This window comes from Strigops habroptila, chromosome 10 (assembly GCF_004027225.2).
Source record: "Strigops habroptila isolate Jane chromosome 10, bStrHab1.2.pri, whole genome shotgun sequence".
NCBI classification, from domain to species: domain Eukaryota; kingdom Metazoa; phylum Chordata; class Aves; order Psittaciformes; family Psittacidae; genus Strigops; species Strigops habroptila.
The window spans coordinates 13,539,436-13,565,251 of record NC_046359.1 but is presented as its reverse complement, the minus strand read 5'-3'; the positions used below and the strand labels follow the sequence as shown (position 1 = coordinate 13,565,251).

The window sequence follows — 25,816 nt, the reverse complement described above, 5'->3', positions numbered from 1 at the left end:
ACATTCCACTAGAGCTGGTTGCTCTAAGCCCCATCCAACCTGGCCTTGAACACTGCCAGGGATGGGGCAGCCACAGCTTCTCTGGGCAACCTGTGCCAGTGTCTCACCACCCTCACAGTGCAGAATTTCTTCCCAATATCTCATTAAATCTACCCTCTTCCAGTTTAAAGCCATTCCCCCTTGTCCTATTACTACACATCCTTGTAAAAAGTCCTTCTCCAGATTTCTTGTAGGCCCCTTTAGGTACTGGAAGGCTGCTATAACTCTCGAAAACCTCCCTAGGGTAGCATAAGGCTGCTATTGGGTCCCCCCAAAGCCTAATCTTCTCAGGCCGAACAAGGACATTTCCCTCTCCATAGCAGAACGTGCGGTCCAGCCTTTGGTCAGGTTGGTGGTCTTCCACTGAATGTACTCCACTGTATCAATTACTTTCTTCTATTGGGGGACATATTGTCCAAAACTGCTCTGAGTAGGAGGCAGTAATCATCTCCCTCAATCTAGAGGCTACAGTGCTGTAAACACAGCCCAGGAGAGTGTTGACCATCTTTGCTGCCAGGGCTGCTCATGCTCAACTCACTGGCTCCAAGACCCCGGGTCCTTTTCATCAAGAATTTTGAGATGAACTAATACATTTTTAGTGGGTGTTTCTTTCTAGATTTTCCAGAATTCCCTTTAGTTCCCTTAAATGTCAGTTTAAGTTCCCCAAAAGTTCACAGTTTCTAAGCATTAGCTTATTTAAATCTCCCCCTATTTTTCTTTTTGATTTGATAGTCCCCCCAAAAAACATAAAGCAGTTAAGAGCAATACCGATTTCTTTTTGTTTTCAGTTCTCAGTGGGATCATTCTACTGCTGATCCTGCTCTAGCCCAGAAACTAAGTTTTCTTAAGCAGTAAAAGTAAATATGTCCGTTTAAGAATGTGTCTTGAACTGTCATGAGCAGCTGAGCATAGATGCTTTTCAATAGGCTCTCATGACACTTGGTCATGATGTGGCCTCGTTCCGATTTCGTTGGCTAAGCCGCATACCAAAAAAAGCATTAAGGTCATTGCTGAGGGTGGCGGCATGATACATTAGGAGGGATCTCTCTGTTGAGCCCAGGCTTCTCTTCCTGCCTCTACCCAAACATACTGCCAGTGCAGTAGGATCCCAGCAGGTGCTGGCAACACATTAGCTGCTTTGCAGTAGTCAGTAAACACCATCTCTTCCAGGGCTCTTCCTGACTTCACTGCTTGACTTCTCTAGCACCTTACCTCTCCCATTGTCTCATAGTCCTTCCAGTTCAACATCACCCTGCAAAACCTCTGAGCAAACACAGATAATTTCGTGGCCTTATTAAACAGAAACACTTTCAGGTTCTCCCCATGCTTTTCTTTATCTAGGAGTGCCACACTATTTTGAAAAACCAATAGACCTTCTATCTTAGTGTCCACCCACCCCACAGTGTCACCCCTAGGAAGGTGATAGAGTGTACCAGATCTGAAATTGCATTTTGGAAGCAGCTGTTAAATATCATAATAAGTCTTATGAAGTCATATAACAAATCCTGAGCTAAACTAAAATCTCAGTATAGCATTAACATAAAAACATTAACATAGAAACATTAACATTGACTTTCAGATAGAAAGTCAAATTTACATGCTTTAGAAAGACATTACTGAATTTGCTACCTGCTAGATTAGACCTCGCATTTGTAAGGCAAAGAACAAAAGCAAGACCTTTAAACAATCTTATTTAAAAGGTTTTTCCATCCTCATTTTGAACTTTAAGAAAATTTAAAGAAGATTTAAAGAGCAACTTGGAAAGTCCTCTGTATAGTGCCTTTTCATGAATGAGAACTTTTTTTTAGAGATGACCAAGTTATCTATACAAGGAATTGAAATATTAGTGAAGCCTTTTGAGAGTTTTTGTAAATTCAGTGGCAGGAGGCCCCTAGGTCTGTCATGATTTAAACCCAGTGAGTCACCCGATACATACTTTGCTTCTCAAATTCTTCAAAGAGATTCAGGCTGGTAATGCTTGGGCCTGTGAAGATGATGTAGTTCTTCCCAGAGGCGTTCTGACAAAGGTTTTTGGCCACCATACTGTGAAGCTGTGGTTTGTTCTTCAAAGCATCCAGCCCGTCAGCACCACTCCCCTCTTTGAGATGGACATAAATCTTAAAACGAGAAATGGGAAGAGAAGTCAGAAGGTTATAAGGAATCCAGAGGAGCATATGCAATTGCAAACATATCTGCTCAGCTCAACTGGAGACAAGCTGAGAATCAAGGCAGCAGACACTTTTTATATACTGCTAATTAATCTAAAGTCCTTTTCAAGGGGCTGCTGCTTTAAAACCATTTCAGGTTAGCTGGCACAGCTACCAATAAATACAGTGTCCTTTGCCTCAGCTAAAGGGCTTTCTGAGGTTCTTGTCACTCTTGTGCAGTTTGAAGATTGTCTGCTTGGCAAGAAAAGACTCCAGTCATAACTGAAATTATGTGTTGTACTGAATCTGCATAGGCTTCAATGCTGCCAGCAAAAGGAGAGCATGGGAACTTCAGTTTGAAGAAAGACCTCTACAAGCTGACCAGAAGAAATGGCCCATTAGCTTCACTGCAGTAATGTTCGGATCTATTTCTGTTGGCAGGAACCATTAGGCTGCGACAAAAGTGTGTATGCACCCCCATAAATGAGAGGAGCCAGAAATACACATACCCAACCAGCCAGAACATCCTCATCAAACTCTCCAGGCACAACGCTAATTCTCAGATCATGCTTTGAAGACAACTCACCGAAACACACTGAACCAGGAAGCAGGGTACAGCACAACACGCTGCTGTTAATAGGAAAATGCCTGGCTCCCTTGCATCAGGCTGCATTAGCTTTACTGTGCATCCTGCTACAGTGCAGATGACATCACAATGCATTTCATGAGAGCTGTCACCATCACCTGTAGGTGGACATACGTGTTTGGCTTACAGTGCAGGAATATTTATCCCTTAGTAACATAACTATAATTAATGGAACACAGTCCCACCAACTGAAAGAGCCCTTGAAGTAAAGCTATTGAATCATTCTTATGAGTGATCCCTCTAGAACAGGAGTCTTCTGCACTGTCACGCAGAAGGAGAAAACATATAACCCTTCCTTTATACACAAGCCTTTGATTTGATTTCACTGACAGTATTTTAAAAGCCTAACTTCCACCAAAGTTGAACACTTATTGAAATCAACTAGGCATCCGACCTTGTTCTGAAAGTCAGCAGAAATAGCCTGCTGGAAAGAGAAACAAGAAGCAGCAGACAGTGTGCTGTCACTCAAACAGTACTGTAACCATGGAACTTGCAAAGATTTAAAAACATACACAAAAGCAAATTTTCTGAAAAATTTGCCCAGGCCCACCTTTGTGAATTTGGCTCCGAAATACTCAAACCTTTCAGGAATTCCAGAAAATTTCACCCATCAGAGAAAAAGCTGAAATTTGCTCACTATTCAGAGGCAGGAAAAAGGAATTTTGCCTTGTTTGTTGGAGTGATGTATCCATGACAAGCTTTTGCTAAACTTGCTTGAGACTTTAACCATCCAGAACATGCAGCATTGCTTTCCTCTACATGCATCTGTTTCTCTTACCAGCACACTCCTTCATACAGGAAAGTTCATTACAATGCTCAGAGAACAAAAATGTCCATATGTTTCTAGTAGTGCTCTCAATGATATATCTCAATGATCTTAGAGAGGAACAAAATTCAATTAAACAGCTTCTCCCTATTTTAGGTGGTGTATCTCCCAGCACTGGTGTTCTAGACATATTAATGCAATACTCCCGAGCAATTTGTGCCTCATGGAACAGACCCCAGAGAAGTGTTTCATGTATAAAATCTCTGAGAAATAAGACACAATTTGTATTTTGAAGTAATTGACATAATAAAGAACAAACTTGGCATTCAAGGACGAATGCATGCTAATTCCAAAAAGAAGTACAGCACATATTAAAAGAAAGTATTAAATATACATTATTTATCTAAAAAAAAATCCACACAAAAAAAACCCAAAACTAAACCAAACCCAACCCTTTTTTGGTAGAAACAGTTTCCAGATGAGGACAAAGGAAGGAATGTTTGCAGAGACCCAGATCATGCTCCATTCACTTTTGAAAGCTGTCAGATTTATGCTTTCCCTAGTGCTAAGGCTGAGGGCTAGCTAATTATGATAAGTCATTTAGGTTATTAATCAGAGCTCCAGAGAGGTATTTCATGATTACTGGCATCAAAATTTAGATTAGGTTACTGGTATTCCAGTACAGAAACTATACATCAAACCTTTAAAATCTACAGACAAGGCAGTGGAGATGGAAGATGCAGACAGACTAGTCTCAACCTTGGATAGCAACTAGGCTGAAAACAAAGTAGGAATCTCTAAGTCTATAAAAAGTGTCCTACATCTTCCCTCCCTTATTGCAGTAAGTCTTGGCCAACTGAGAGTCTCTCCTGCCTCATGCTTACTTCATGTTCCTTGTAGAGCTACCAGCCCTCCAAGGGATGAGACAGTCTGCTGGCACTGCTGGTCTGCCAACTGGTTCCTCGCTGTGGGCTGGTTTGGGTCTGCAAGCAGCTAGTTTAAAGAGCATGCCTACCATGCTCTTTAAACCATGTCCACTGAGGTACCACCGTTTTCATATTAGTGTGCTACATATTCCATAGGTTTTGTTAGCAGAGTTCCCTGTGCACCTGGCACCCTTCCTTTGCGCTCCTCTCTATTTCAAGAGTCCTTTGTAATGGTCACCTTGTGATCCTCGTTCCCTTTTGCTTTGTTCACCTCCCCAGTGCCCTTCACTCAAACATCCGTACCCACTGCTGAACCTCCCTTCCTCCTCCAATGTTAAATATATCTCCCTTTCTTCTCTTTGGCCATTTCCTTGCCTATCCAAGCATAGCCTTTGTTCTTCACACAATTTTTCTTGTTTTGGAGAAGCATCATTCAAAGCTTTATCACGCTGAGCTCTATTGGGAAGATGGGTGACAGCAGCATAATGTTGGAAGGCATAAAGGCTGCTGTGAAACAGTGGCTGGGTACAGAAAACTGGCAAAGGCATAGCTTCAAATATCCTTGCAAGTGCCTAGGATCCCATATGGTCTTTATTTTACCTCTCCCCATCCTCTTACCCAGCTTATGTCATTCTACCTTAAATGAATAAGATCCTGCCTACTGAAGCCCACACCATTCCTCACCCACTCTGCAATGCATTAGAAGTGGTATTTAACACTTAGCAGTCTGCAGATAAAGCACAGAACTGCCAGAAATTGGCTCCAAGACCCTCACAGGCACAGTCAGACGCTGCTCCCCGAAAATGTTTGTTAAACCATTTACCAGAGCTTCTGGTTTGCCCTGTGATAGCGTTAGAGCTTTGTGCCCTTTTCATGTGCTTCAACAGCAAAACGACGTCAGAAGTACAGGCTCGACAACTGTTGCTGGACAACAGATGGAGATGCTGGCAGCAACATCCTCTGCTTCTGTGGGTGACAGTCAAAGCAATGCTTCTCAAATATCGGCAGAGATCACTTTTACTGTGTGTATTTTTCTAGTGGCTATGGGTCCATTTGATCTACAGCACCAAATGGGTAACTTCTACAGATGTGACCTTATCTGTCTTAGGAGGCAACTACAGGTTGAAGCTCTTTATCCAGCAGTACTGGTACACAAATGGAGCTTTATCTAGTCATCCCTCAATTATTTGTTTCTTATCAGAACAGCTACACATTGAATTCTGCCATCTCTTTCTACAGCAGCCCTACTGCACCAAATACTTTCAATCCAACATGTTTTCATCCTGGTGCAGCTCTCTCTTCTCACATCATTTATCTCGTCCCTCAAACCCTCTTCTCTTCTGCCTTCAGTCTCCGTGCAGCATCCGAACAGTCTCTTCCCTTTAAAAGCCTGATAGTAAGCAAAGACCTTCACAGTCTCTGGCTCATCAATCCTTCCACCTACAGCTGCTTCTGCCCCTTCCCATCACAAACTCAAAAGCAGGCATCAATCAATATCTTTGAATGCCCGAGTGACAGAGTATGGGTGAAGACTATGCTAAGCAATTCCAAATCAAGAAAAAAAGGGCAAAACTGTTCTTGAAAGAGGCACTCAGAAAAGAGATCTACATTTCTACATCTAATACATTTCTGAGTAGATTTCACATGGTGACAGATCAGAGGTAAGTCAGCCACCCACCATTCAGAATCTCAAACCATGTATGTTTGGCTACAGAGGCAGACTGCTGGAGAGAGTGCTACCAGAGAAAGGAAGGTCTCAGGGTAGACGCCCATGCTACAACCCAACAGGAATTTCCTTGCTCTATGCTGACAACTTACTCTGTGGAAAATTCATGTGGAAGGTTCAGAAGGTCTTGCGAGAAACTGAGTAAAAACCCGAGCACTTAGGAACAAAAGCTGCACATTTAAGAGTGCCCTAGAAGCTAAAATATTGGCGATTCTGCTCATATTCAAAGCTCAGATGGCAAATTGAAAGCACTTGTTAATAGAACATCCCAAATACTCTACATTCATACATAATTGAAGCACCCCAGGGTACAATTCTCAGATGAAATAGATGACATTTGGAAGGAAAAAAAGGGTGGGAGTAGTAATAAACAGGAGGAAGATTCTTGAAAGCTACATTGCCCAAAATATCTCACAAAGGGCAGACTCCAAACAACTACAAAAGAGAAACCAAGTTTTTCAATGACACAATTAGAAAAGCAAGAGAACAAAGAAAGGTACTACCATACTTTTTGGATCCTAAATAGCTATCAAAAAAATAGCTTCATTTTAATATAGACTTCACAGCCAAATACTCAACCGCTCATTGCTAGCAGTGCTCTCTAGATCCTGCCTCACTCTGTCTTCCCCTCTCATCCTAAACCTCATCTCTAATTGTTGCCATTACCAACAGTTAAGAGATCCTCCTCTCCAGTCTCACCCCAAATCTGCTGCAGTTTATATTTCCACCTTCCTTAATGCCCTCTTCCCAGTCAGCTCTTAGGTCTAGCTCTTTCTCAGCAGCTGCTGGCACCACTGATGGTGCCCTTACCGAGACCAAATCTTTTCATTTGTTTGAGCCTCTCTTCACTCTCTTCCTACTGAAGGCTACTGTGAAAATAGCATACAAAGGACATGCAGCTTTCCCCATCTGTTCCCAGCTAGTTCCTGGGGTTCTCTACAAAGCTCTTTCCTTGGTCCCCCCTCTCTTCTCCCTTTGCCTCCTATTTTAAATTATTTCAATCTGCATTAACATACAGATCCAGCTAATATCTTCGTGCAGAGGACTGGCAAATGTCTGTTTTGGCTGCACATTTTCTTCGAAGTTTCTAACCAGATCTTTGGGAGACTGGCAGAAAGATGCTAGTAGAGTTGACAATGCAAACTCAGTATGGCTTAAAATAAAGCTCTCTCTTTTCCTTCCCATGATATTCCTCTTCCATGTGATTTCTTTATCACTGAGGGCACTTCAACATCTTACCTGCATGGTGGACCAACAACCAACACAGATTTCTCTCTGTAGCTTCTTCCAGGCCAGCCACATCTACATCAGGCAGATTCATTATCTGCAATTCCTCCATGATAAAGCATTTCCTATATTTCCAAGAACTGCCTGGCTCTCCTCTCAATTACTGCAATCATCCTTCTTTCCTTTGGCCTTGTTTAAATATATCTTGACATTCAGACAGTGGTCCGGCCAGATATCACTTGCCTAACCCTTTGCTTTGACCACGTCAGCCTTTTGCCAGTTCCCTCTTCAAGCATCAAATGGAAGTGGGGCTGGAAAACAGAGACAGGCCTTTGCAGTTTAGCCTTCCCTACTGAGGTCTTCCTATATATTTTCAGTATACCGATTCCTGCCAGTGTTTGCCCTGTGAAGTCAGGCATCCAACCAGTGATGCCAAACAAAGCCACATTTTCTTCTTTCGATGATGCCCTTCTCCTGTCTGGTTGGAAATCACCATTAGCCTCTGCAAAGCCCTTTCTTTTTGCTCGTCAATACCTTTCTTAGAGAGGATGCAACCCACAACACAATTGCTAATCCATGCATTGGTGCTGCTGCCTCTTAATGCTGCTTTGCTAGGGCAGGGATTGACTTTTTGTTCCACCCACAGTACCCAGCAGAAAAGGATAGGATCTGTGAGAGGCATTCCTATGGCAAAACTATTAGGTGAGGAAGAGAGGAGGCTCTGGTGCTTTTAGCCTCCTTTCCCTAGCAGAGTTGCACTGAGTGAGAGCAGCTACAGAAAGGACACAGCTACGTAGGTAGTTTTATCATCAGAAACTCCAAGCACCACAGACAGGAACTAAAAAATAACCTTCATTCCTACCTGAAAATAAAACACTAGGACTGCGTGTAAACTCTGGGAGAGATCTTTGCATTAGGTCACATTTAGATGTCTGGGTTTCCCATCCATCTAGAAACATGGTAAGATTGTAAACTCTATAGAAATGAATGGGGCTGGCCCATCACACACATCTGCCAAACTACCTTCCCACTTAATACCAGTGAGCAAGAGGATAATTGACTTTTAATTGAGAACTGAGACTCTCAGATGCTGACAATACTGAACTACATGCACTAAAAAGCCAGAGAGCCTGGTGGGAACCAGAGCAAGAAAGCAGATAGGATTTTCCAGCTACCAGTAACTGGCAAAAAAAGGTGATCAGATTTCCTGGGATCTCCTCCCAGCCAAAGCCTGACCTTGAGAACCTCCTCAAAGCAGCTGGTACATCTGTGCATTCCAGATGCAACTGTTCCATCAACAGAGAAATTATCAGGGCACTGTTCAAAGAAGCCCAAGGGCTCAGACTAATCTCTAAACTGAACTTAAACAGGCTGAAACACCAACATTTCTGAGCTGCTTTATTAAACAAACGCACAGATGGCTAACTCTCTTGCAACTCTGACCTTGAAAACAAAACTAATTCCAGGCTTATTTACCCCTCCCTTTCCCAGTGACTTAATGCACTTTTGTGGTGCGTTGTGAAAGTGTAAATTCTTTGGAGCACCATCTAAGCTTCCTTTAATTTTGGAATTAAGTTCTTACTCTGTAAAAATCAACAGGGTTATGAAGTATTCGAGCTGACTGCACTCTGTGTGAAACCAAGAATGAACTACAGCATTCACTATAAAAGCATGATGTTTACATTGTTTGGGGTTATTTTTACGCAACTGAGAGCTCTGCCACTGATCTGTGAAGCAACCTCAGACATCTGCCTTCACTGAGTCTGCTCTTTTTCAGGGAGAGACATTTTTTACCTTCTTACGCAGGAGCCACCCTGATCCAGGTTGCACTCTTTAAATACCATCATTCAGTAATGTGCGAAGATGCATGCTGCAGAGACACATTCTTTTCCTTGACCTGTTCCGACTCATCACTTTTAAGGGTAAGCAGTGGAAAGTGGGAACTCACATTCAGTCCTAGTATAAGGATCTAAAGGACCTCATAAATCCCAGCAACACATTTCACAGGATTATTAGTGAAAATGAAATGTATTATTGCAAGAACTTTCTTCCAGTGAATGCTTTGCAAGTGCAGAGCCCACACAGTTGGGGTCAGGGGCAGGGTGTGGGAAAGGAAGAATGTCCAGAATAGTCTCAGAGAACAAATTTCATCCCAAGGAATAGGGCAGGGTACACACATCCATAAAGTCACCTCTTCTCCACCATATCATTACAGTTTTTAAGTAAATAATTAGGTTGATGAGGCAATTCTATTACTGACTATCATGATTAATATTGCCTGACTGTCCCTTTTCCAGTGCTCTCTACCATCCACTTACTGCCTTCCATTTTGTTGATCGATGGCTTTTTAGATCAAGGCCTGTCTTTAGGGTTATGTTTGTGCCATGAGCCTGTGGTTTAGGATGAAGCCCTATGGGAATAGCTTGTCCTGCGTTACTCCCCGTGGGGTTCAGTGCATGGCACCAGCTTCCTGAGCTTCCTTCTCCTTCTGCAAAATGACCAGAAAACCTTCTTGTGCAGGAGGAGTTATGCAAGGACCAGGCATCATTTAGTAACAGTTACTCATGACCATGTTCGTTCCTTATGAGCCACACAATAAAAGGAAAGAGAGCATAATGTGTCCCTACAAAATAACTAGTCCTGATTAGATAGTTGGGAACTCTCAGCAGAGTTTTAATGAGCTCTATTGCTGTATCTAAAATGAAAGAGTCCTACCAATCATATTTATTAATATATCTTGCAAGTGTTCCAGACTTTTTGAGAGAACTAAAAACTGACACAAATAGAGTTTTGATTTAAATAGGATGACTTAGCAAATACTCTAAGAAAGAAACACTTCTAAGCTACTGTGATCATTTAAACTATAATCAAGATACTAAAATATGGTTTGAAAAGTATCTTGGTGGTAACACATGTGGGGAAATATATTGGAAGGAAATGAGGGAAGCAAAGAGAAGATGGAGCAGAGAGGGACACCCGTGGTCCTGCAATCTGAACTTCCTAAGCCCTCTACTACAGCAGCAGGTACTGCCATTTGATGTCCAGCACCAAGGATGGGTGAAATTGTATTAGCCTGATTTATAGTCCTATTTTATCCAGAATAAAATGATCTTGATGTCACTGTGTGGAAACAATGAGGGAGGGAATTCATCCAGACAGTATTGCAGAATTTCTATGTATTTCCAAGAGGGTGCTGTAAAATTTTTCTGACAGCAGACAGGTGATAGACCAGTCAGTCCTTAACTATTAGGCAATGAGTCTTTCCCTCGTGATGGCAGTTTCACAAGAGATGGAGAAGAAGGTGTGCATGTGAAGGGAGAAAACACTGGATTTTCTTCTTAGTTAGATCAATTCTCTCCATATGTTACAGACAGGGAAAAGAAACAACCTCTGTTTTAATACAGTAAATAAACCAACCAACAAATATGTGCTTTGGATTCTGCAAGATCCTTCAGAAGTGTGATGCATAAATGAATGTAGCATTTTAAGTATACCATAGTTGAAGATCCCCATCCTCCCCAGATTAGTCTTTTTCCATTTTAGCATGAACATTCATGCTCCTGTATATTCTTTTTCACCCTTCCCTAAGGTCCCCCTCATCCAATCATTTTAGCATGATGATGATAATTACAGCCAAGTCATGGAATGAAAATAGAAGGCGGCTGGTAAGATGGTCCTGGACGTCATCTGGATGCAAGTGAAGCATGAGTATCTAATTCATTAAGGGAGCAGGAGGATTAGGATGGCGTTGAGCATCTATTCTATTTAATTTGACATTCCATTAATTTACTCTCTCAGTGGACAGGATGGGAGGTGCAACGTAATTATAGCTCAGAATCTGAAAATTCTGGCATGTCTGAAGACTTATCAGTTTGGTGGAAGTTGGTTGGGGGGAACATGGCAAGAGAGATCAGCAAACTTTGTGCTCACTGCACATATTACACTTCAGTAATAAGATGCATGTGGGACTGGGGGAGTTCACCTTGGAGGTTAAGGACACTGCCTCTGTGTAGCAAATGACTTTCCAAAAGCCTTGAGAGCAGAAACTTCCAAGGATGTTTCACAAGGTGAATCTATTTTGTATCGGACAAAACAACTGCTTTAAAACCAGGATGGAAGATGTATGATCCTAATTTTCTTCTTGGAGTGAATAGCATTGCTGAAAATGCAAACCCCTGTTCCCAACAAGCCTCTTTTCTCACATAGCTACTCAAGCAGTCATAGTGATTCACAGATCGAATTTTACTGTGAACAAATGTTCAGAAGCAGCAAATCCACAGGCCCTGAAGTTTTGACATGCATTCAGCCTGAGCAGGCAGTGTGCATTGTCCTGCCTGCACCTTCAAACTGCTGTCTGGAACATGCAGGACACCATGTTTTCATAGAAGCTCTTTGGGAAAAGAAATAGAAAACCATATGTGCACCCTCACCTCTAGGCATCAAAATAAATTGTCAGATTTTTCAAGATCTCTCAAAACACAACAGCAATTGGGCAATCTGAGAATTCGAAAAGTTGTCCCCAGTGTTTTGTAACACTAAACAAACCCTTTAACACGTCTCCCACTCAAGCTCATATCTCACCTTGAAGCCACATCAGATTTTATTTCGTTGGTAGAGAAGTAGAGGTGTGAAAAGAGATGCAATAGGAAATCCCACTAATATGTTTCTCACAGAAAAAGGGACATCATGATACCACAGTGATTCAAACTATTGGATACCGCTGGCTATCACAGACGCAGCCTTAGAGAAGCTGACTCATTAAAAATGACAGAAGTCACAGTACCTAGACATTTAAATAAACTTAGGATGTACAAACAGACAGACCTTTTAACTCTATTTCAATTTAATTAGCTTAGGGCTGGCAGCCAGATGGATAGTATTAGAGACAGGCACCCTCAGTTAAATCATACAGCCAACAGAGCATCAGGAACTTGTCATCACCGTTTGTCATATCTAGTATCTGTGGGAGTCAGAGGCCTGCTGCATTCAGATTATAGCCCCCCACAAGACAATGAAGAGAAGTGACTGTTACCTTTGGTCCTGCAATATATTTAAAGGGCCTGATAGAACTGAATCAAGACATCTGAGGAGGTAAAACCCACCTGGCAGATGAAACCAGTGGATGAGCATTGCCGAACCCAGAGACTGAATTTCCTCTTTTTCCTCTTGCGCAGCTCCCTCTCCGTGCAAGTGGCAATGAAGACGGGATCTTCATCAATCAGGGGTTCATGCAGTACCTGAAATTGGCAAGAAAGGGGAAGGGGGGGGAGGGAGAAACAGACGGGTGTATGATTGCTGAAAAAATAAAAATGGTGCTTCAAATTCTTCCAAGGAAATATAATTCTTGCATTGTGCTTGTGTGCATCACCTCATGGAAAGGAGCAAACCCACTTTTGTTCAATGCTACCATCCAACAAAAAACAAAGCCTGGTCAAGCACAGTCCATCGTGGATGGCTGCTCTACATGTGGTTTGCAAACACTGCAAGGCATGGCACTCACTTCTCACTAGCAGCTACAGTTTAACATCCCTCCAAAATGTGGCCTCTACCTGTCACCATCAGCTACAGTTCAATATCCCTCCAAAATGAGGCAGGGGATAGGATGAGACATGGAGATTGTTAGGAGCATCCTTCCCCAAGCTTCAGCATCAGCTTCATCTTGTCTGGCAGAACCTTTTCCACCCAAACGCCTCTACAAGATTTTGTAAGGTACACTCCTTGGTTACAGAAAAGGAAAACAAACAACAAAGAGGGAGAGAAATTGAGGAAGAAAAAGGTATTTTCTGCTGCCACTTAAGGAAGTGCTGAAGAGACACAAACCACTTTTTCCTGGTGGCAGCAGCTTCAGGACAGCCTCTCTTGCCTCAGGAGCTGAAAATTTTGAGAAAAGGAGACAAAGATAAAGGACCAGAGGCAGGAATAGAAAAAGACAAGGCAGGCTGGACCAAGTAATGAAAATCTGTGAAAGCGAAGCAATTTCTGCATTCTGCACACAGATGATATAAGTGGTTCCCTGTTCCTTATAGCTGTTTTGTTACATTTCTCTCCATTAATTCTGTAGCAAAGTCGTTAAGTTTTACACTATAGAACCCACCTATAGAAAAGCACTGTTACCTCCTTGCAGCTCACAGGTAGCTGTGCATAACATATACATCCCTGTGAGTTGTTTACCAAGTCACTTGTGAGAGTAAAAATGCTTGGGAACTGTTGAAAGGTCTTGGCTAATGAATGCTGACTGAATTCAGACACCTACATCTACATCAGAGCAAGCCACTGCAGGCGCACCTCCTACCAGTCGAGGGGAAAGCAGTGCCAGCAGGCCAGAACTCATACTCTTTTAAAGACATGTAAAGTAAGTAAGTCAGATGGGTTATGATCTAAAGGATCCCATTCTTTCCCAATGACATAACCCCAGAATCTAGACTCAGATACAGGTATCCACAATGCAGAGGCTCCCACCCTCAGATCAAGCGTTTCCACTCCTCCATGTGTGCTACTTTTGTGCACATCTGCATGCAGCCCGTGGCAGAAATGAGAACAAAACTGCATTAAGCCTGGGAGTGATGCTCGTAGGAGAGATGTGGTGGGTAAGCAGTTAAGCACCAGTGATGAGCAGCTGCTGGCCTCCTGAATACAAGATGTTTGTTGAACATCACTCCGTCAGCCCAAAATAGGCTCCCGTGCCCTCCCCATGCAGTAGCGGCTGCACACTTTCATTTATACGCACTCCAGTTCTTAACAACTCATAAAACATTCACAAGACCATCTGAAAGCACTCTTGTGAAATGTTCAAATTATACACCAAAATGCAGATGCAAGCACGGAGAACTGCACACAAAGCTATTTGTTCTTACGGCTGCAGCTGCCCTGTTTCCCCACTGGAGCCAAATCCTCTTCCTCTCCCAAGGTCCACACAAAACCACTGCTCTTCTTTTCTGAAAACCACCTGGGGCATTTCACACTTTCACCTCAGGGAATTCTGACAGCGTTTTGCAACTATTAAACACGCCCTCATTCACTTTTGCCCTTCAGTCTCTTCTGTGCAGAGGGGAGGACCTTGGGATGGGGTTGGACACACTGTTAAGAATTCCTCAGCTTCTGGAAAGGCCCTCCTACCTGCCAGATCCCACTGAGTGATGTGATTCAACTGTTATAAACTCCCCCACTGCAGGACGGAGAGCAACAGAAAGAAAAGGCTGTACAAGCATCACTTGAGGACATTTTCTACTCTCTGTCATTAGCTTAGCTCCCTCCTCTGCACTACAGCATCAGCTTTCCTCACAGCAGCTTTACTGCATCCTGCTTACCCTTCACACTCTTTCTGCCTTCTAAGACACAGTAAGGCCTGTCAGCCTTAAATTTAGAAAGCAAATCTGAATTTTGAAAACATCTCCCCATCTTCCTCTTCTCCCTGCCCATGCTCAGCCCTGCCTTCCCCGAGAACCCAGAGCTTCCCCACCTTTACACTATCCCGAATGTGTAAGTCATTCCCATTTCTCCGTAAGATGACTAATGCTGCACTGAAATCCCTACTGAACTGCTGGGAAGAGGGAACAAAAATGGAAAGAGAGCAGGGCAAGATTTGCTGTTGCTGCAAAGGGGAAATGTGGACAGGCAGGGAAACTGAAATGAAAACCCTAGAGCTTGCTCTTGTTTTCTCCAGAGAGGGTGAAGTGTTGTCACCCCCTCCCACGTGCAATCACTGCTTCAACAATTGTAAAGGACTTTGTAAAGTAAGGTACTGTATGGGTTGTGCCTCCTGCTAGAACAGCTGATCCCCATCTCATTTTCAAAGGGGGCAATTTGTTGCTTCTGGTATTGACATGGTTTTCTTATAACAAGAGTTAGCCTTGTTGCCACTGGCCATTCCTATTAGCTTGTTCACCTTCCTCTATTCTCAGTCTCCTTGCTCTTCCTGTAAACTCAAATCCACCTCTTTGCCAAATCACCATGCAAAGTGTTATTTGCTCCTTCCCCATACCCCATTCTTGCTGTCGCTGCAATACCTGCTTTTCTGGGAGTGAGCTTACCGCCCTCTGGGCATATTCTTTCCTGCTTCTCATCTTCCTTGATAAAAATCTACTTTCACGCTTAATTGACTCCTACACATATTTCTTGCTGCCTCTTCACCATCTTTGACTCACTTCCCAAGCCCTCCCCTCTTCTTATTTTCACTTCCTTTGATGCAAGGTATCTTGCAGATTTCTTCATAGAATTATCCCCATTTTCTTCTCTCAAATCCCCAGTTTTGCTCAGATCTAAGCAGCTCCTCATCTAGCTGCTCCACTCCGCCACAGCTATGCCACTGGTTTTATGAGGTTTTTTTCCCCTTTTCCTTATAGCCACCCTCATCCCTGCTAGATCTTCTTGCCAAGCTTTCACTCTTTGTTTTCCCCTCAATATGTACATGCATTACAAGTGTTGGAGAGGCAAAACTCCAAGATAGGACTCCAGCTCCATTCCACAACATCTTTCATTCACTGAACAAAACAGCTAGCCACTGTCAGGAGCGCCTTTCTCCATTTTAGATCATCTCCAATGCTCTTTCCACTCCACAATTCCACCCATCCTGCTCTCACCACAGCCCAAAGAAGCTTGTAGACAAAGCCCAGAGCCAGTAACTCTTTTGCACTTGGACTTCCTGGACTCCATTTACTTAGGTAATGAACCAACATGTCTCTAAGATAGCATGTCTTCCCTTAGCTCCATGGCCATCCCCAACATAGGTTGTCTGTTCAGCCTGTCTCCTGGAGAAACTGCCTCAGCTTGCTGTATCTGGCTTTTGGTGGGTACCATCCGGTTGCAAACAGAGTCCCCTGGGAAACTGCACCTATATGCACAGATTCAGCCATTGCTTCTGCAATAGTAGCTTGTGTTTCTGCCTCTTTGCTCCAAAGCTCCTCCTGTCAAAACTAAATTCTCTGCTAGTATCTGACATCTCTGCTTGTGTATCTATCTGTCAGTTCTGATCTTATTATGCTGCGTTTGAGAGCATGTCCCTCTCCTTAAGATAACCCCTTACTATCTCCTTTTTTGGTCACTGCAGACATCCCTCTCCTGCTGCAGATCTCACTAGCCAGTAAATCTGCGTGTTAGTCTTCACCTCCAACTCCTTGCAATGTCTTCTGAGCCAGCCAGTGCCTGCATTTTTCATGCTTTCTGAGTAACAGCTCCAAAATGTTACTCATTTTAGAGTAACAACCCACTCACCCAGTGATGTTTTCATCCAAGCCCACAGCATTCCCGCAGCAGTTTTACTTCTGGCCTCAACATAAAGCAACCTTGCTCTACAGATCGAATAGCTGGAAAGCTGTTCTCCTGGCCCATCACACTGGCCACATCACTTTTCTTGATTTCTCTGACAGCTCTTCTTCTCAAATATGTCAGACATATTCTTTCTCTTCACTTTCAAAGTCCTGTTTGGCCTATCCATATATCACTGATCCTTTTTACCATCATTCAAAGGTTTACTCCCACCTCTGATGGAGCCATGATTTCATGCTCCTCTGCCCATTTGTTCAGTCTTTAATTGACTGTCTTTAAAGAAAAAAGAGAAAATCAGTTCTTACAGCACTCGACTGCCATTAGGCAATTTAAAAATAGCCATAAAGGTTCATCATTTTCTGCTGTCAAACTCTCCCTAAAATCTGGCTTCACCAGAGGATCAAGTGGCCAAGAGCTGCAGGACATCAACAATTTACCTGGCTATACAATATTCTTACTGCTCTTCTGTCTTGCTCCATGTCTTTTACTTGGCTGACATCCTCTGAATACTTACGTATTTGTATTACAGTCACAGAAGCCCTAAGATGGAACAGTACTGGTTTGGACCAACACCCTCACAAAGAATCATTTTGAAAACAAGAAAACTGAGACACAGACTTAAGCAAGGTCTTCTAATTCAGAAATGCCCAATACCAAATAACATTTAATCATGAGGACACAAAAGAGCTATGAGTTGATCAGCCTGGTCTTGCCCCTCTATGTTTTCAGAGAAGCTGCTGCCTAATGATGTGAGTTGGTTTGGAAGAACTGTGATGAAACTGCTGAGCTGTACTCTGATATCACTGAGAGTAAAACACAAACCACCCCTTAGTAACTGGCCGAACTTTAGCACCATGCCCTTGGAGCAAGAGGTTGGAGTTACATCTCTCTCTTTCCCAGGCGGTTCACGCCTGCCTAAGGTAAAGACTTAAGCCAGTGCTTCCCAGCTGATGTTTCACTGGACAGATGTAGAACTGTTTGGTTCTAAGATGGCAAAGAGAAGGTACTTTGGAAGGAGAATGAAGAGGAAAGTTCCCGGAGTTGTGCTCCTGACCCCTCCCACACCAGTCAGGGACAGCCAGAGACAGCAATCTTGTCTAGTCGCATCCTGCTGACAAGCATATAAATACTCAGCAGGCACATAAGGATATTTGAGCAATGATGTTATTTTCCTGAGCTCCTCTGGTTTCTGGAATTGAGTGTATACCCTTGGCAGGTGAGTACCCTTGAATCTGTTGCAGTATAACTCCTGAGCTCAGGCAGCACCTCCTCCCTGTCTCCAGGCTTCCACTTGTAGACAGTAACACGTCTACAAAGCTAAGCAGCAAAGAGGCAACACCGATTCCAGGTACAGACCCAAAACTCTACATCTTGTTGCTCAGGTAGAGGCAGCAGTAATTCATACAGAACATGTCAGGGAGGGATAGGATGCAGAGAATACTCCTGTCATTCCTACCCAATCTAGGTCAGGACATTTTTTTCACTTTGAAAATTGAAGCGAGTGCTGCTGATATACAATTATAATGTTCTGGGCTTTCAATACCTTCACAAGCTGGAGAGTAATTATTTCCTTTTATTTGCTCAGTATATTTAGCAAAATAATTATAATTCACTAGATTGTTTTCTTTGTTTTGGTATATTGGCATAGTTCTCTCCCTCTGTTTCCTTTCATAGAAGCTATGGTGTCATTTTGCATGTAATTTTTTTTTGGGGGAGGGTTACACATGAAAAGAAAAACCCCTAAATTCTTTCTGACAGAAATTTCACTTGAATCTTTTCTAGCTCTCCAAAAAGAAAAGATACACTCTACAGAAGAAATAAATGTGAAGGCAGATGTTGCACTACCTGCTGGATGCAGACTGTCTGCTCCGTCCATAAGGGCGATTTAAACATGGCATCTTCCTAACCCATGTTCTGTGAGTCCACACTGCCAGAGGAGGAAAGTCAGAAACAAGTCTACCTACAAGGCCAAGCAGCTTTGCTGCATTCAACAGCAAGGAGCCCAAGTTATTCCTCTGCTTGATGCTACTTACAAGACGTTAGCCTAAAGCTTGAGCATAGATCACGGCTCAGGCACAAGCCACCCAGATACTACAAGTCTCATGTTTCAGATACAGGTGTACCTGAAGCAACTAATCCATTTTGAACTTGGGATTCTAGGTATTACTGATTACAGAAACCTGGGCCCCTCTTCCCAAAATGCTTCCAGAGGCAGCACATCCAAAGGCTCTTCTGAATGGGTCTTTCCCTTGTCTTTTCTCCTCGCTTCTGTGCAACTGGGTTATTATTTTTAACTATTTCTCACTGGGCCTGACATTTTGGGTTTGATGTTTACTGCAGACCACTAATCTGCACTCAAGACAATTTCCAGGGAGACGTCTTTCCTGCTGTTTTGAGCAGATGGGGTCCACGCCTCTTGAGACAGGTAGTGTGCAGCGCTGCCTGATGGTGCCCAAGAGGATATTAGGCCTGAAACATCCCTCAGTAGGCTACTCATGCCATACTAAAGTATTTTTAACAACAGATTCAAAACCTTTTTCTTTCTCGCAGTTATTTTTGAAGCTGCATTTTAGTGCTTTTTGTTCCTCTCAGTACCACTGAAATGTGCTGTATAGGAATCACTGACATAAACACTGACAAGGGAGCAGAGAAGTAGAGGGGGAAGAGAATTGGGCTGTCACTACCTCTTCCTCCCCTTTTACTTTTTTTATTTAAAGTAGCATCACCTTACTAAGCTCAGCACAAGCATACATTTTGCTTGTGGAGATTTAGATGCTAGGCCACTGCAAAAGGATGCTACGATTTTGTCAATTCAATTCTCAAACCTTGCTCAGGAGGGAGGAAGAGAGAAAGGATATACATGCAAATCAAATTTTATCCTTTAATGGATTTGCACTCGCAGCATGTGCCACAGCACACCATTATAAGCATTTACATTAGACACAGTGATCACATTTCTGAAGCCTTTATCTTCTGCCCATTGAAGACAGTGGCCATAAGGATTAGATTTCATATCTTAATGAGAGCTCAGTCCCAACAATATTGTGTCTCTCACTGCCCATTTTGTCTTGATGGAAATACACCTTGCTGGCACGGCTTAGTGAGAACACTCCTCCCACCCTCCTTCTCTACCATAACAGCTTTTTAGACAACTGCATTTTCCTCAATTATACAGATATGATTGTTGTTTTCTATGAAATAGAAAAAAATGTAATTGCTCCCAATTTATTTTAGGCACACTTCAATGGATGTGATGCATCTTCATTAATTTAGTGCAGTGGGCAAAAATATGATGCTCCAGAGGGGAAGCAGAAATAAGAAGAGGATGATGGACACAACACCCTTTCCAAATGTCTAAGTGAAATCTTTATATTCTGGTAACAGAGTTGATGGAAAAATTATTTCAAGCAGTGATGTCTTTCATGCTTATTCCTTTTTTCTTTCCAGACTTCTGAACATGACCAGTATCAACAGCTCCAAAAAGAGATCATTTATACTGGAACTAAGTTTAAATTGTGTATGATGAATATTAAGAAAGTATTTCTTTGCACTTTAAAAATAAAAAATTGATTAAGCGTACATCTGTAGTCAGACAAGAAGTTTCTATATTTAGTTCCTTACATTGTCTGCCCAGTCTAAGGAGCAGTCTCCCTACAGAACGGCATTCTTCTGTACCCCTAATTGTACTTGGAAATGAAAATTCCCCAAACTCCTGTTTGCTTTTATTTCTGATAGTCTAGAAGCATTTAGAGTTCCATATCTGGCACTTTGGTTGCATGTCCACACATCAGTAAGTTTTTCCACAGGAGCATCACCCATCATGAAAAACCAGGACTGACACAAGGCACAGGCAGTGCTCCTAAGGGCAGCTGACAACTGCAGCGAGCAAAGGCACCTGCACCCCTGCTTATTTTCCCTTTGCCCTGTCGTGCGGGGAAGGCTGTGCTGCTAGACCATACCACAAGCACTGACTGCTAAGGTCAGGGATGCTCACTGCTAGCAAACTCAGCTCCTGCATCCAGCCCTCAGCCTGTAGCAGAAGCAGCGACAGGGTTTCCCTCCAGCCCAGCTGCACCAGCTCTGCCCTTTCCACTCTCCTTCAGAGGAGCAGCCTGCAACTTCCCATGCTCAGGACAGCAAAACCTAGTGGTGCCAACCTCATTGAGAAGTGTCCAGGCTTGTTCAGACCACCAAAGCAAACAGCCCCAGCTCAGAGTGCACCATTCCTACTGAAACGTGACGGGTACCTGAGTACTCGCATAGGACAGTCTTGCTTTCTCTCATGTTCCATGGAGGCACTACAGCATGGCTTCACACTGTGAAGCCCCACCTCTTTCTTCAAGTAGCTGAGCTCTGAACTTTCAGTCATAGCAAGACAACCTAGAGCACATAGGTTAGATGTTCCCTGCCAACAGGTTAACTCTCACCTGGGCTTGCGAAGGTCTAAAAGCAGAGTCAAAGCCACTCTGCAGAGAGTCCAGAAAAGGCTGGATTTTGTAGAGGCCATGCGTTGTCTGGCTCGAGCGGAAGGCCACAATGTGGAAGTACTTCAGGATCTTCTCAAACCGTGTTTGTGTCATGATAAGCGCAATGCTCTTGTTGCTGTAGAAGCCGCTGCTCCAGATGCTGAGAACAGACTCACAGTGGTGGATGCTGGTTGATATCATGTAGCCTAAGAAGGCTTTCATTTCTGTCAAGGTGACGTCAATCCAGGCATCGTCACTACCGAACCTCTCCTGGTACTTCTTGGCATACATGTTGGTTTGGACCACCATATTCTTTAGTACATTATCAGGGACAAAGAGTTGAAAAAAGTCCATGGCACTGGCAGTTAGGGGCATTTTTCGCGTTGGACCTAGGACAAAAGCAAGAAGGGAAGGTAAGCTCACTCCTGATCATCACCAGCATCATGTCCAACACCAGCAATTTAAAGCAGGATTAACTTTCCTAAAGCAGAAGAACAAGGTCAAAGTGATAACATGTCAGCTAATTCCTTTGGAAGTGTACCCACTGTCTGACAGATCTCATCAGGAAATTCCCCACCACCACCCCGGCCCTTTATTCTCTGCCTTCCTCCTATATGATACAAAACCAACACACTCTGAACAGTTTCTTCCTCTGCTCTGCACACTGAGTTTGTAGCACACAGGTGTGTGAGGTAGCATGCATTTAATTTTCCCACTTACACACCATCTGTACCTCTTACCTCAGCAGCTGTTCTGGCCTTTTTTGGGACAGTTTTTTATTTGTCCATACACATGTCAAAACAGTGCCTTCCTCAAAACAGCCCAGAAGAAAGGTGTCTGAGCCCTCCAGAGAGAGATTGCTGCCCCCATCCCAGCTGACATGATTCCTGGGCACTAGAACCTGATCCCGCGTTTTCTTTTGCACCTCTAATTCCTGCCCAGTTCATTGTCATTAATCCTGTGACTCTCAAATCTGCCTCTCTCCACTCACAGAATCATGCAGATCATGTGCTTTTAAGTTCTTTGTGCCTGCCACCACACTGGAGCCTTGTCTTGCACTCTGACATCCCCAAGAGAGCATAGCCCCAGAACAAGTCAAAGACACCATGTGGCTCATGTCACTGTCTCACATTACAGGGAATAATTTTAGCATTACAATTCATACACTGGTCCTCTTCCTCCCATAATGTAACAAACCTTGCAGTCTCGTGTTGTCATTACTCGAGCTTTCCACTGATCTTGCACCTTCTCTGCCAGTTTCAACTATTCCATAGAAAAGGGGGTGGGGGACACAACACAGGAACGGAGGCTCTAAGGGTTGGCAGCAGTGTATCAGGCAACATGGTTATGCAGTCAGACACCAGATTACATTAAGCCAAATTAGGAACATTGAGCCTGCAGTACCAGGGATGCAGACACCAGTCCTTACCAGGGATGCAGACACCAGTCCTTACAGCCGTCTCTCCTCTAATACCTTCCATAAGCTAATTAAATTCCATTTTAAAAGTAGTATTTTTCATGCTCCCACCCTGTGGCAGTGCTTTAGTCACCAGTAAGGACTACGGTGATAGGGACATCCCTCTATTCTCCTACAGAAGCAGTAAATTCAGTACACCTGAGAAGGGCAGCATGGACAAACCCAATGGACAGGGCAGTGCTAAAGAGCAATTCTATATCCATGTGCAAACCATCTATATACATGGTTATAACCCCAAACTAAAAGTTGGATCCAAAAACCACTGCACCTTCAGCCTTGGGACTGTCTGAAATGCACTCTTCCTGATCAAAAGCAGGCAGCACACAGCTTCTCATCTGAAGTTCTGCCTAAGAAGAGTGAGTCTTCATTGAACTACGTGGCTGCCTGGATCAAAGTGCCAGCACTCCCCGGTGAATCAGAGCATGAGATTTGCCATTCTACAACCTGGCTCTGCAAAGATCCACCACCGTGTTGGTCAGGTCACATTCCCCAGGGACCCCTGTAGCTCAGCTCACATCCTTACTTAGAGCAGCAACTATAGCGTGCAGAAATTTTGCATGAAACTACACTAATACTGTGGTTGGACTTGCTTTTAAACCTTAATGTTTGGGTGTGCTCTGGTGGACTCAACTATTAGAAGGAAAGCAAAAATAGCACCAGGATATTGAAACAGTGAACCTTCAAACTGCAAAGAATCCCAAACAAGCAAACAGTGCAGTGGGGAAAGAAACATATATTTAAAGGTTACTTTGCAATTTTAACTTGAGAGATTAAGAAACTGGGAGTGAAACAGTTCAGTTGAAAGCACACTGCTCTACATAGTAAGACCAGAGTAGAGATCCCTACACAAATCATTTTTTGGTAAGGACAGAACAGAAAATGTCAGCTTAAATGATGAAACAATTTCATTATCGAGTGAAAACTATGGGGCTAGAATAGATATCCTTACTTAAACTTAACTGCTATTGCAATAATAAAGTGTCTTAAAGAGTTCTCTTCTTTTGAGCATGAGATTTATATTCTGGTAGCACCCACCAGACTGTTATAAAATGCTCTATGAATGATTCTGTATGAACGACTTACAGTACATCATTTCCTTCTTTCCTATAACTTTTGACATTCTATAGTAGATAAGGCTTTCTCATAACACACTGCACAGAGTGTATTCCTAGTTATACATGAAGTCTTGAATAGCTGTTTAATTCAACTCTGGTGCCCAGGCAACCTTCCAGGTAGAGCATAGCGGTAGTTTTCAAATTCTTGCCTTTAGAAACAGAAGCTGGGAGTAGAGGTAAGATTTTAAATCTTACCTACAGCAAACAAGATGAAATCATAAAGCATTAAGACTCAGGAAGTGAAATACGCTGGTTTTGAGATGGGTGGATATGGACAATAGGTATGTGCCGGATTCCATCTTTAGGAAGTCAAGAGCAGTCAGAAGCACAAAAAGGAACCTCCAATGTAATTAAATTTTCAGTAGCTACACAGGTTTACCTTGAAAAATGATTATGGAAAACTGCCAGGTATACTGGATAGGACAATCCATACTTACCCAGCAGTCCTGCTCCAGCCGCACAGAATCCCCTATCTGCTCTCCTTCCTGAAATAAATGTAAGATTTGTATCCCATTGGCCATGCAGAACCCACACAGCCCTAAAAAAGTGAGCTGAATCACTTTCTGAGTCAAACATCAACTTAATTGTTGACTAAATATAATTCTGAAAGCTCCTGTGTAATCTCAATGTCTTAAAAACAGCCTCAATTGGCAGTGTGAGCACAACTGATTCATAATTTACTGATACACAATAAAACGAGTGACACTGAATTTCTGTAGGAAGAGCACTAATTTTTGCATGAATTGGGCTTTGCATAATGACTAGCCTAAAATAAATTATTTAAATATAACTTTCTAAGTACACAAGTATATCCCACATATAAATACAACTGCATAAGAAACTTTAATAGTGAATTTGTACTTTTTAAGGACTTAAATGGCACTTACTCAGAAAATACTGATATGCAAAGGGTTCATTTTTCCATACATGCTCTGCTTACCTGTCAAAGCTTTACTCTTGTCAAATAAAATAGTAGCTTTGCCTAGTCTTCTGTTGAATACACAGTTATGACTGCATGTAAAATTCAGATGTTTCTCTCTCCTCTGCTCTTAAGCATGTGCATGGAGCATACATTTATTTACATGGGGATTTTTCTTTTTTTATTTTAAAAATCAATTAGCCTTCCAATATAAGTTATAGAGTCAGAGCACAAAAGCACTCTTGGAGTTTCCAAACATGCAGCTAGAGCCAGGGTTCTGTGCATACCCAGGCAAGGACAGAGCTCTACTGAATGCCTGGGCAGCACACACACCAGCACTAGCACTTTGGACTTGTTTTAAGTGACTTTGCAGAACATGGAAAATACGTAAACTTCCTCTATTATGATACAACGGGCACACACAAATGCTCCTTCCTTTTCACCCCACCTACCAGCAAAAACTTACTCAGGCACTCAGCAGCAATTACTTTGCAAGTCATTACTGCTACTAGATCCTTTTTTGAACAGGTTGGTTCCATTTTCTGTTTTGCACTCAGAAAGAACATCTCCCCCAGAGCCATACTATTTAAACTGTAATAATAGACTCAAAATAAATGAAGAAGCTAAGCAGGGAAAGCCATTTGTGTTTCCATACTGGAGATAGGATTGTGGAACAGAGGCTGGCACTTCGCCCTCAGACTGAGCGCATTGCAGAGCCCATTTTGGCTCAACTCAGCTCGGCAAACTGCAGCAGCCTTCCTGGGTCCAATGCCTAGTGAGAGAGCAGGCTGCATGCTCAACTTCTCAGCAAATATCCACATTGCAGAAAAACCAGAAAGATTAAGAAAAAATTCACATGAAACTTCTATGTGACCATCCTTCAGCCAGACCCTGCATGTCCTCCTAAAATCTCTCGTCTTCTTTCTTGGATGTGTTGCCACCAGTCATGTTTTTCCCTCTGCTCCAATCCCATCACTGTCTGTAGCCTTCCTTACTGATTAGCATATTAGGAAAAAAATAAGAACTCCAAGTGAATTAACTGCTTTTTCCTTACTTAGCTGGTTTTTCAGGACCAAGTAATTTGAGCACATTTTCAAT

General features: G+C 42.8%; 1 protein-coding gene across 1 annotated transcript in view; it reads right to left on the bottom strand.

Annotated features, from left to right (window-relative positions):
• The window catches only part of PGBD5 (piggyBac transposable element derived 5), a 70,503-nt gene that overhangs the window by 19,394 nt on the left and 25,293 nt on the right, over positions 1 to 25,816 (bottom strand). Inside the window, exons 2-4 of the mRNA XM_030499860.1 lie at positions 21,169 to 21,596; positions 12,580 to 12,714; positions 1,976 to 2,156 (exon numbers count right to left, since the gene is read on the bottom strand). Of these exons, the coding sequence (XP_030355720.1) occupies positions 1,976 to 2,156; positions 12,580 to 12,714; positions 21,169 to 21,596 (744 nt within the window). The remainder of the gene's footprint in view (positions 1 to 1,975; positions 2,157 to 12,579; positions 12,715 to 21,168; positions 21,597 to 25,816) is intronic.